The sequence below is a fragment of the Vulpes lagopus genome, chromosome 10, assembly GCF_018345385.1.
Source record: "Vulpes lagopus strain Blue_001 chromosome 10, ASM1834538v1, whole genome shotgun sequence".
In the NCBI taxonomy this organism is placed as follows: Eukaryota; Metazoa; Chordata; class Mammalia; order Carnivora; family Canidae; genus Vulpes; species Vulpes lagopus.
In genome coordinates, this window is record NC_054833.1 from 14,529,723 (window position 1) to 14,542,593 (window position 12,871).

The 12,871-nt window shown below is 42.2% G+C and overlaps 1 protein-coding gene across 4 annotated transcripts in view; it reads right to left on the reverse strand.

Moving 5' to 3' along the window:
* The window catches only part of HIVEP1 (HIVEP zinc finger 1), a 145,005-nt gene that overhangs the window by 35,543 nt on the left and 96,591 nt on the right, over positions 1-12,871 (reverse strand). For all 4 annotated transcript variants that reach the window (XM_041770094.1, XM_041770096.1, XM_041770093.1 and 1 more), the window contains exon 4: positions 921-6,877. In XM_041770094.1, coding sequence (XP_041626028.1) covers positions 921-6,877 — 5,957 coding nt within the window. The remainder of the gene's footprint in view (positions 1-920; positions 6,878-12,871) is intronic.

Sequence of the window (12,871 nt, forward strand, 5' to 3'; positions counted from 1 at the left end):
AAAAGGACTCAGCTAAAGTATCTCTACTTTTGGAATATCTTCCCTATATTCACACCTCCTCAACCTACTGGCAAAGTTAGAGACTTCCTTCTTAAAAGTGCAATACACCTCTACTGTAACTGTGATACGTAAGTACGTTCTTATTGATAAGCACATACATGTCTATGAGCCTGTATTAGACGCTTGTGAATCTGTAGAGGTCAAGCACTTGCCCATCATTCTGAATGGCAGAGTTCAATACGATCTCCTTACCTATTTATTTATTCTCACTTCAGTGATTTTTCCCATTTTATGAAGTCAAAAACTCTACTCAAATTGATTCCACAAATAAACCCAAAGTAGAGTTTTATGACCTTACTCTCTACATCTTGACCAAATCAACTTAATTATCAAGCGTATGAGTCAGCTATTCTGTGACTCTTCTTTTAGCACTAAGATGATTCCAACACTGGGCGGGAGTGGAGACTTGCAAGGCAAGGGGAGAGTGGTCAGGTACACACGCGTAAGTGTGAATGGCTCTCTGCTTATATTTCAAAGTGAAATATGACACTCTTTGATTAGTCACACTTCTGTTCCCCTGCACTAGGGGGGACATAGCATAAACGGAATCTCCTACCACTTAGTGTAAGAGAAAGATGAAAGTAAAACTATGGTTATCTCTACCATCACATAAGGACTTAAATACTCAGCTCAGGGCAAGTTATTTTCAAATGTTTCAAGATAAAAATCACTGAAGGATTCCCTGTAACCCTTATCAGTATAACTCTCGGGGTAAACTTATCATCCTTTCTTTTGGGTAACTTTATACTTACAGAGCACAATTCGTCACTCAAAATTAAGATACAATTTCCAATTAAAACATTTAAAGGCACCAAGACACAGCACAAACTATTTGTGAAGATAAATGATATGTCAAGTACCTTGCTCAGGTTGCTTTTCCACTTGCTTGAATAGACCAATAAATCTGATTTGGAATGGGTAGTTATTGCTTGACAATATAGTGATTTTCCGGTCTTCTGTTTTGAATTAAGGAGAGAAAGAGCAACTTTTGTAGGCAAACCAAGTGGGTTTGGATTACTGGCACTAACTGTCCAATCAGTATAGGCTGAGGTTTTCTGGTCATTCTGAGGCAGATGCAATGCCTTCTGTCTTAACAAGTAACACCACGTAAAGTTGGTTGAGGTCTTCAGGCTGGGGAAAGACAGCTGCTGTGTGTCTCCCACATCAGACACTAAAAGTGTGCTGGTTGCAGCTGGACTTTGCTCTTGGATGCTCTCTTTGTCACCCTGAGTTTTAACTCCTGGGGACTTCCTTTCTTGGTTACTGTCTACACATTCCGAAGGAGAACCTGCAGGAAGTGAATTTCTCACTGTAAGAGTTAGTGATGTGGATGACTTGACCTTTTCAAATTCTTGTAGTTCGTTTATGGGTTCTGTAACTAGAGACTTCGAGTGTTCAGATGACAAATGATCAGCTGGTAAAACATCTGTCAAATGAAGAGCCTCACCACTAATTTCAGGTTGAGAAAAAATATCCTGTTCCAAGAGCACACCTTCAAGAGGTTCGGTGGTACAAACCTGCCTCACTAAAACAGGTTTCTTCTGTTTATTAACTTCAGTAGGTCTTGAACTCAATGGTTCCAAAGGTCTAATCTCTGTTGTACAAACAGCCCCATTCTCATCTTTAGCTCTCTTCTGGTGCTTTTCCATGGCAATATCTAAACTATTTGCTGGGGAAAGCATCCTTTTACTTGAAGCTGAGGATTCTTGCTGGGGGGAAAGTCTACCAACAGACATTTTCTGGGTTATGGACAGGGAATCTGGTGGAGAAAAATTCTGGCCCATCTCTGGGAAAACATTTTCACAAACAAGTTCCTTCTCTGGGTTTGGCAAAACATTCTGGTGATCTTTTTGCAATTTTGGCATGGAGTTTTGGTCTTTGCTGATTGGCACCATGCTACAATTAGCCTGGCAAATTGGCTGGTTGGATAGATCTTGTGTCACCAGGATTTGTGGCAGAGGTGTGACTGTGGCAAAACAGTATGCTGGAACGTTACTCTGCAGATGCACAGGCAATGCAAACGATGTTGGCACCTTCTGTGCCTGACCACCGAGCGGCCCAAGCTTCAGTGGGGGTTGAGCACATGAATTAGGCATGGCATCTATTAATTTGGTTGGTAACGCTAATGAAGTCCCACGGTGGTCAGCCCCAACTGGATCCGAAAGAACTTGCTTTGGCAAAGAAAGTACAGGACTAGAAGAACAAGACTGGCTTGAAGTGAAAACCTGACAGTGAAGTTGGTATTTCGGAGCAAAGCAATCTTTACTTTTAGAAGACACACATAAATTGGGATTTGCATCTGGTTTGACACTCTGTGTAGACACTTGCAGAGACATCTGTGTGTTTTGATGGCCAAGGGGTGCGTGGATTTGATTTAACAAATTAATACCAAAAAGCTGTTGAACAGGGAGGATGTTAGTAGAGCTGGAACTAGAAGTTTCAGTTTGCTGATCCTTAACTAGAATCTGGGAGTGCAAAGTATTTACAGGAAACTCGGCTAAAGATGCATTAGTGAGCTGAGGGCCCTGAAACGGTGCTGTGTTCGCACCAGGAAGAGCAACTGTTTGGAAAGATGGTGGGTTCACAGGAGACACATGACTATCTGGAGCTATGTTCAAAGATATCTGCCGCATGAGTGGACCTCTCCTTCTTTCTAAGAGAGGCACGTGGCCGGTGACCCCCATGCCAGAAGGGGACCTCAGGGGCTGCAATTCAACAGGTGGTGTTGTCTGAGGTGGGGTTATGCTTCCACAGTCGAATGATTTACTTCTGAAATCAGAGACCTCCATGGAGGTTTGCATGCAGCTAATCTGTTCTGAGGCAGCACGCCTCATTTCCCGGTGAGTTCCAGGAACATTAAGTGTGTTTGAGCCAGCTGGAATCATGAGAAAATCTGCTCTGTTTAGAAAATCGATTTTGGAGGAAGCCTCAGTTTTAGAAATATCCTCTACATCTAGTGAAGCTGAGAAACTGGAAGTGTGAGATAAACTACTCTCCCTACTCAGACTCCTGGACAGAGTGGAGTCAAAACTTGACTCTGTTGAAGAATGCTCCATCTCGGCAAGACGGAGCCTCTTCTTTTTGGGTGGCAGCTTCTCTGTTGGCAACTTCGACAAGGTTTCACTACGCTGAGGCCAGCTGAACTTTTCTGATTTTTCCTGATCATAGCCTTGGGCTTCCAGGTCCCGATCCGGCTCTTCTGTGACTAGAATTTCTGGGACTTGGATGTTGTGTTGCCGAACTAGTCGGGAGGGCTGTCCCAGCACATGTCGTTCATTTGAACTCTTTCTCAGACCATCCTGAAGTTCTCCTCTTAGAGCATCTGATGACAGCACAGGCTGGTGAGGGTGAGGTGTATTCTGAGGAAGGAGGCCTTCCTCTAGGGCAATTCCTATTACTTTCAAAGGCCCAGGCTTCCCTGTTCTATTCAGCTCCTGGAAGGTAATGGGGGAACCTCTTTCAAAAGACTCAAGCTTGTCGAATGAATTGGGTCTGCTCAGTGAGTTTGTATGCTGAATCACTGAGATCCCGGTTCCTTGCCTCTTCAGCTCTGTCTTGTCCTGGGCAGTTGAACCAAGGTGTTGCTCAGAGACAGGGGACGGCTTTGGATCTGTGGTCTGCTCGGGGCCTCTGGCAACCAACTGGATTTGGGAGGTTTGCAACTGTATGTTTCTGTGCTGCTGGTCACTTGTTATTGCAATATTATGCTTAGACAGAGTGGAAGCGGGGCCCAGAGAATTCTGAAGTGGAAGGCCTTCGGAGCTTTTTGGAGAAGCCCCTCTTTCATGTTGCTGAAGTTCATCATCATCTCCAACGCTTTTCATTTTCCTCCTTTTTCTAACCTGGGGCGTCTGTTCCCACACCCCTGTGGAACCAGCAACCCTGTAGTGGAGAATCTGAGGCTGTGTACTATTCGGCACAGGGCTGTGTTCAGATTCTCTCACAGCTACCTTTGTTTTTGGTCCGTGTAACTCTGAGCAGTAAAATTTCTTATGGTTTTCAAAATTCTCCAGTTTTCTATACCTGTTTCTACAGGTTTCACACTCAAACATGGTCCCTCGCCCCTGATGGGACTTCTTTTTTTCTAAATGCGAGCCTGGTGCCAATGACTTGTTCCTTGCCGATACGGTGTCACCAGTGGCACCGCATCCTTGATAGCTCTCATCCAAGGACTGTCCAGTACCGAGCAGGTGATTTTCACTTGCTGAAGAGTCTTCGACCGCTGACTGTCTGACAAGGGTACGGGGGTGCGCACTCTGGGGTACAGAAGTGTTAGGTCCTGACACAAAGACATCATCGTAGAAAGCGCCAATTTTGTCATCAAATGACTGGCTTCCTCTCAGTGGGTGGGGGGGAGGTATTATGCTCGCAGGTACTGCTGAATAACCTGTGGTAGGCATAGAGTTACTTCTTGTAATAGGCAAACAGTCAAGGGAAGGTACAGACAGAAGAAACACTTGCTTTGATTTTTCCGTAGGGGTGAAAGGGGACTTTGGTATATCAGAGCTTGAACTTGTTCTCCGTCCCATTGGTTTCAAATCGAACTGAAAAGAATCTTTAAAAATGTATGATTTGGGGGAATCGATACTTCCTCGTCGTGAGAGAGAGGTTCTCCGTGGCTTTACACTATCCAGCTGCTTATCATCCACCAGGGCTTCGTTGTCGGAGATAAGCTTTGATATCCGTTCTTCAAGTGTTTTTGTTGCCAAGGGTGGGCGCATCTGACCTGGTAAAAGCAATGCTTTTTCATTTGTTGACAGAGTTGAGGGTGCTGGTGTATTGATACGAGGTGCAGAGGGCCCATTATTCTTATTTGAGTCTTGTTCCATGGTGGGTAACGCTCTGGCAAAGGGAGTCGGCGGACTCGCTGTCTGGTCGGCACTTTCAGAACGTGAAAAGTAACCAGAATCTGTACTTCCCAAGCTTCGAGGACTCAGCAGTTTTCCTTGTTGCTCTTGGGGGCAGTCGGTAGCCTGCTGCCTTTGTAGTTGGGCATGTACCGTTCCTATGTGTGGTTCTTGCTTCCCTTCTGGCTGACTCACATCCCCTTTCTGACGAGACTTCTCGTCAGTCTCTAGGGAGGATGTCCAGGCTGAGTGGGACAGTACACTGGCTCCCTGAAGGTCCTTCTGCTTCTGTGCACCAGGCAGTTCAGCCTTGGAATCCGTAAGCTTTGGGCTGTCAACTCTTAAAGGGGACACGCTGACCGGGTGGACCACAACTTTTGGTAACTCTGTCACAGCTTGTGATTCTGAAGCTTTGTCCTGTAGTGAAAAGTCACCCACCACGTGGTCTGGTTTGCTTGGAACGGAGCTTGATTTTGGTAAAGCTTCAGAATTTGATATCATTTTCATTATTTGCACAGGCTGCAGGTCCATGGAGGCCAGATCGTTCTGTCTTTCATCAGCAGCCCCCTCCTCATCACTCTCCCCACTGTCTTCTATGTCTGAGTGGATACTAAGTGCTTTGGGGGACTCCTGTGACAAGAACAAACCACCAGCATCCGGTTGTAAGACAAGACCCAGTTTGATAGTATGTGCATGGGATTTTTTGTGCTTGTAAAGATTGCTTTTAGTCTTAAATGAAAATCCACAGGTCACACAGGGATAGGGTCGCTCTCCGGTATGGGAGCGGATGTGCTTTAAAAGCACGCTGGGCTTTGCACAAGCTCTATTGCAATACTCACAAATATATTTTCCTTGTTTTTTGGGCTTCTGATCTTTCAGAAGAAGATTGCACATTTGTTCCACGCTATGGTTAACGACAGAGGCGACGGGAGTCGAATTATAAATTGGCGGGGGAGCTGACTGTGTAGAATGGGCTGGACTTACTGACATCGGTGAAGCAGAATCCATTTGCTGGTTTTGAGGAGTAACCTGAGTTCTACTGGAAGGTGAGGTCAGAGCCACAGATGACGTCACTGCTATATGATAAACCTGTTCGATTTTGGCATTCTCTTGATTTTGCAGATTTGCCAACGACCTCGTGAAAGCTGGGCACACTGGAAGCTGCTGATTTTGTTGGTTAGGTTTGGAAACAAAGTGTTCGTGTTGATGGTATGACTGAGAAATTGACTGAACTGTGGCTTGCTCATTCTTCTGAGTGGCAGACACATGCACTACGTATGAGGTACAAGGAGAAGGCTGTGATTCAGAAACAAATTCTTGCGGGGTCTGATTTGGGGCATCCGTTGAGCTGTTGTTTAACTGAGAAGGGGGTCGTACAGTTTTATTTGGTCTCAGTTTTTCAATCTTAACTGCACAAGACGAGCCCTTTCGGGACAAGGTGCTCAGCTCTGGCTCCATTGCTTTCAGTAAGACATCGAATGCGGTGTTTGTGTAAGAGGAAGAAGTAGGACTACGAGTGGAGGAGATACATTCACTGTGGTCAGTCCTGGTTTTACTTGACGAAGAACCAGAGTCACATTTTGTGTCCAGGAAGTCTAACTCGGTGGGGTCAGAGCCTTCCGATCCCCATCGACGCAGTTCAGATGCGTGCGGCAGAAACAAGGGCTTCTTTGGGGAGACAGAGTCTTCGGATCTAGGGGCCTCGGCAACTACCCCAGGTGTTTCTCCGTTTTGTTTGGTAAACTGCTTCCCATTTTTTACGGGACTAGGATTCTGTTTTTTGTGAGACTCTGAAGCACTCTGAAGAACGGCAAAAGATGACTCTTCTGTATTTTGTTTATGTTTTGCCTGAAGAGGATTCCTCAGTGGGGATTTTGGTATTTTTTTCAGGTGATTCTCAGCTACAATCTTTTTTCGTTTCACACCTTTAAGTGACTCTGAAGTTGCTTTAATGCCAGCCTCTAAGATTTCTGTTAAAACAAATTAAAAATAACAATTGGTAAAATGGTATATACACTCTATTCATATTTTTAGAATTAATATAATCAGAAGAGCATTATGACAACTGAAGAAGGTAGTTTAAGGAAAGCTTATTTTGGATAAAGCTATATTGGAACATTCTGGCAACTTTAAGAATACTGGCAATCAAAATCTATTGAAACAATCACACAAAGACCTAAGTGTACATTTCCAGAATGTTGTGTTACTCACTTGACCACCTCTCTCACCAAGGTCCGAGAACCAGATCTTTCAAAAACTAAATTATCCTTCCCCTTCACATTGACAGCCGAGGACTCTACACAACAGTCTGAGACCTGCCCCATCCGCAAGAAAATTCAACCTTTTAATGCTGGGTAAGGCAAACTTCTTAGCAAATTTTTAAGAGTATTGTTTTAAAATATGCAATATTGATATTCTTACAAGAAAAAAGGCTATTATACAATGATTTTTAGAGGAAACATACCTCAGATGATCATGAGATATTAGCTGGTAGAAGCATGAAGAATTGCTAATAGAGCAATTTTATCTATGAACAAAACTTTATGAAAATAAAAAAACTTACATATTTGTGGTTCTTCATCAACACAATTTAAAAGTCATAATGTTATAATGGCCCTTAGTTTAAAAAGAAAATCACCATTTTAACTGAACAAAATATTCTTTTTTTAAAAAAGATTTTATCTATTTGAGAGAGAGACAGAATGCATGCGCGAGAGAGAACAAGTGGGGCAGAGGGAGAGGGAAAAGCAGACTCCCCATCAAGCAGAGAGCCCAATGTGGGGCTCCAGGAAAATGACTTGAGCTGAAGGCAGACACTTAACTGGGCAACTCAGGTGCCCCAACTGAACAAAATGTCTATGTTTCTTTGTCATTGATGACAAGAAGGGAGATAGAGCTAAACGTTGGAGGGAAAGGATGAAACTACCTCCCTTTCTGGTTGTGGAAAGTAAATCAGTATTTAAATGGCATCAACCACTCACAATCTCTGTCAACTATTATATTTTTGAGCAGTGATTACTTGTCATAATTTCATTTGTTTCCATTTGCTGGATCCTTGGGTACACAAAAAAAAAATTATTCAAGCTCACATTATTTATTTGTACCAAAGTCAAATACTCTAATTCCTGATTATCTTCAAATAGAGGTTGCAATGCATGTATCTGAAATTCATATTAGACCAAAATGCCTACATCATAATAACCACTTTATATTAACTGAAGATAAAAATTTACATAAGATAAAAAATATCCTAGTCATCCTGTGATTATCAGTTTATATGGTGTCACAGATTAACAACGAAAAATACATTACTAACATGCTAATGAGATATTTACCCATCATAATCAAAAGAGAAATAAAAGTAGGGGGATGCCTTGTAACTAAGATATTGGAGCTAAGAAAAAATAAGGAAAGGAAAGTATCAGGTTTGTTGATAAGAAATGATGTTGAGCAAATCCCTTCTAAGCTTTGATCCACTCATTTATAAACTGTTTCCCACTGGTTTTCTCTTTCCAAGATGAATGTAATGAAGTTAATGATGTACTTACTCTGTGCCTCGTATTAACCATGCCAAGCAAATGGGAGGAAAAGAAAAGTCATACTCGTCATCTGGGGTGAGTTGTTTCCCCAATCATTTCCAAAAAGCATGGAGGTGGGTTGTAAGAAAGGTAAAAGCCACTATGTTGTCAAAACACATATAAAAACAGAAGAGAAACCAAAGGAGCAGCAGTTCAAACTGTCAGAACATTCGGAAATACAAGAGATTTCTACAAAATCTGCTCATGGGGCCTCTAGGTGGCTCAGTAGTTGAGCATCTGCCTTGGGCTTAGGTCATGATCCTGGGGTCCTGGGATCGAGTTCCACACTGGGCTTCATGCAGGGAGCCTGCTTCTTCCTCTGCCTGTGTCTCTGTCTCTCTCTGTGTCTTATGAATAAATAAATAAAATCTTAAAAATAAATAAAAGTAAGTAAAAATAAAAATTAAAAAATCTGCCTGTGCCAAACCCTATCTAGGACCTAAACAGATCCTTGCTTGGTAGATGGGTTTACTTTATGTTTTACATGTTTTTTGGAATAAGCTTTTATTTTTAGACAAAGTAATTTGTAAAAAAAAAAAAAAAAAAAATTAAAACAATGTCTTACACTCCAAAGGAAAATGTAAAAATTCAACCCACAGGCAAAACACCCAGAAATACCACACTAACTTTTCAAGGGATTCTATACACCATCCTATGTATGTCTTAAACAGAAAGAGTAAAATTTAACTGTACTTAAAATGAAGCTGAAGTGAAAATAAAGGAAAACTACCCTTAAATCTGTATTTCCTTATAGAGATACTACTTTCCTAAAAAAATTCCTCTGAAGTTAAGACTTTGAAAAAAAAAAACATATTTTAAACAGATTTTCTGAACTACATGCATCAATTTTAAATGAAGACCGACTCCTCTCTCTTTTGTCAAAGTATATAACATTTACATTCAATTTGCATAGTTGTTTACTCTTGGTTTCTCTAGTTGAATTTTAACACTTTCTTGGTGCTAATACATCAGTTTTTTCTTTCAAAACTCTGCATACTTCTTTGCTTTCTGGTAGTGATGTAGAAGTGGAGAAGCTCAGAGCCAGCCTGACTGGTGGCCTCTCCTCTTTGGGGTGACTTCCCTTTTTTCCTGTCTGTATGTCTGCAAAATTCTTTATTTCTCAAGTCCTATAAATAACTAGGAGTCAGCATGGAGTTTGTCATTATACAATTTTTGATATTTTGTTTTCCCCTAGAACACAGGGACCTTCTCTAAAGGAGAAGCATTTCATTTCAGAAAAATTTTCTTTTATTATATCTTCAAATAGATCTTTTCTGGCCAATTATTTTTCTTTGGGTTGGGCTCCCTTATAGACACCAATTATCTTTATACCAGATCACCCTTACAATGATTTAAATTGCTTCCATTTTGAGGGTTTTTTTTTTTCTTTTGCCTTCTTTAGAATTATCTGAAGCTTTTCCTTTTGTTACTAACTCAGTTTTCGAGCCATTAAGTTCCTTATTGTTTCAAATTTATTTATTAGTTTTGGGCGAATATTGTTTTGTTCTCATCTTGTTCCCTTAGTTCCAGATTTCCTATTTCATCTTATTTTATTGTCTCATACTATGTTTGGGCTGTCGCTTTAATAGATTTATGATCTTATTAAGTTCAATGCTTAAACACTTCTGATTCTGAGGTAATATTTTCTGTAAGGCTAAGTGTTTGGCCTATCTTTTCATGTTCTGTCTGCTTTTCTATTGCCTGAGATCATGGGGGGGGGGGGGGGATTGAGGGGGTGGCATTTGGTGGAGACTATATTCCTAATGGTCTTTTTCTGAGTTGTAGTCACTCTTCTAAGATTTTGTCAGGTCTCCTTTAATAGGGTTCACTTTCCTTGTTGGAGAGATAAAGCCCCTCCAACTTTATTGGTGGGGATGACTACATGTTGGATCAGTCTCTAAATATAAGGACTTTGTTGTTGTTGTGAAGGGAGAGGAAGCTGGAACACATCAGAGAGAATGTCAAGAGGGTAAGGGTACCAGGCACATCTAAGATGAACACCACACTATCATCATCCTACAGCTGGAACTGAAACAAGGTATGTGCCTTACCACTGATTGTTACCCTCCATCCCTTGATTCACCAGATTTGGGGCAGGAGTGCACAGGGTGGATGGCTAAGCCATCTGGCTAGGAATTACAGATAGAAGCCTCCTCAAGGGAGCCAATGCCTGGAGTAGATCGAAGCATCAGACCCTTGGGTGTTCCAAGAATGAAGCACCCAGGGTAGTTTTTAATTGGGATTAATCTCAAACCTATCCACTGAAGAGCGACAAGTTATTTTCTCCTGCCCCTGTATCTACAGCAAAGAGCACAATCATAAAACATTGTAGCTGTATCTATGATGTCTGGTACACAGTTATTGTCAGCCACAGAGTTAAGAGGATGCACAGATCAGAATGCCTCAAGGCAGAAGTACAGTTGGAGCAGAGGGTGAGAAGGGAGCAGCTGTTACCATCAGCACCTGTGCTTTTCAATAATTGTAAAGGCACTTTGCTGTTATGGTAGACTAAACTGAAAATTAATTAGAGGATCCAAGAGAAATAGAGACCATGAAACAAGTGGTGAAGGCAGCGGTAGGGCAGTGCCTTTATGACATGCCCATTCTCCACCAGCCAGTGCACAGGCCCACCTTCTGCTCAGACTATGCACCCTGCTTTATAGTATGCTTCCCGGGCTGCTGTGTTTTACTAACACTGGGCTTGGAAATGCCTGGTGCACACAACCTTCTTTCCTTACATAATGACAATACATAGAGTGGGAAAGGGTGGAAGGGGCTCAAAAATGGAGTCAACCAACCGCTGTAACTTGTGTCTTGGTTGGTGTGCTACTGGAAATGGCTGACAATCACGCAAAAGCTTGGAGGCATCACTCATTCGGAAATTCAAATAGGAATTCACTTAACACACACAAATCACACTGAGGAGTGACACTAAAGCTGGTGGTGTGGCTACTGTTGGAAGCTCTGATCTGATGGGCTTCATTAAGGAGCCGGTTCTCCATCAGGTGGGTTGTTGGAACAGTTTGGAGAGATCACAAAGGCCACTTGATGGGGGACCGGTGAACAACAGTTAGAGAAAAAGGTCCCAAGTTCTTTGTATCTAAGGCACCAGCACTTCATTTTCCAAGGCACAAGCCTGGTAATCATTAGGGTGCCTGTATTTTTTTAAGAAGAACACCGAAGAGTGTAGAACAGCACCATTAGCTGGTTTCCAGGACTACTTCTTGAGAATAACAGAGTGGAAGCAAACACATTTCCTGGCTCAGGAGAGCATCTGAGTTGCCAGTTAAATATGGCAAAAAATACTCCCAAGGTTCATGGGAACTACAATCTAATAGTGTGCTTAAAATCCTGCCTTGGTTGAAGGTCAATCTCTTTTTCAGATTTACTCAGAGACACATGAGTGTGAAAAATCTTAGGGTCTTCTGTATTCTGGGGACACATGAGCTACTTGTTCTCTCACAACTGAGAGCATGCTGTAGCAGAGAGTAAAAAGGCCAGGGACACAGAGACCACAGGAAGGCCTTTCAGGAGTTCATGCAAGAGTTAGAATGCTACCCTGAACTCAGGTAGTGACAGTGGGGGCCTCTCAGCTGATTCAAAGCAAGAAAGCTGAAGAAAGGCCTGCCAAAGATTCTGCTGAATTTCCCATCTTTATCTAGGAGGCCTGAGCTAGTTTGGGGGGGGGGGGGGGCGGGGCGGGCAGGGAAGCAATTCACTTTCCATCCCATCAAATCTCAAACTCAATACATGTGTAGAATTATAAAGTGTGGCTGCGAATCCAGGACTAGACATTTTCAACCAAGAAATGGTTAGGCTAATTACAGCAGAGGCACTTAACATAACATTACACATCCATTTAAAATAATTGCAAAGATGACATAGCAATACGAAAATTATGATCTATTAAATATAGATGCATATTCTTTTCTTTCCCTAGAGGGAAGTCTGGGCTGGAGGCAGAGATCTGGGAGTACACAGTGAGAGCTGGTTTGTAAAAGCACATTAATGATAAGCCAGAGAGAGTATATGGTAGATAGAGAGGTCTGACATCAGCACCTTGGGTAATTCCTCTATTTAGGGTGGATTAGAAAGGAAAACAAACAAGGGGTAATGAGAAAGATAAAATGTGATGGTGAAGTGCCCAGGAAGTCATGGTTTAGAGATTTTTAAGAAAGAAGATGTGGCCAGTGAAAATATTTCATTCTGAGAAATAAGAATAAACAAGAGTGTGCTGGGTTTGGTGGTCACTGGGATTAGGAGGCCATGGTATGTTTAAAAATCATTTCACAAAAGGGAAAAGAGGGAGGGAGGGAGGGAGGGAGGGCAGGATGAATACAGAACACCTTCTGAGAAGTGGCTGTGAAGAAAAGGAGAGGCAGGACT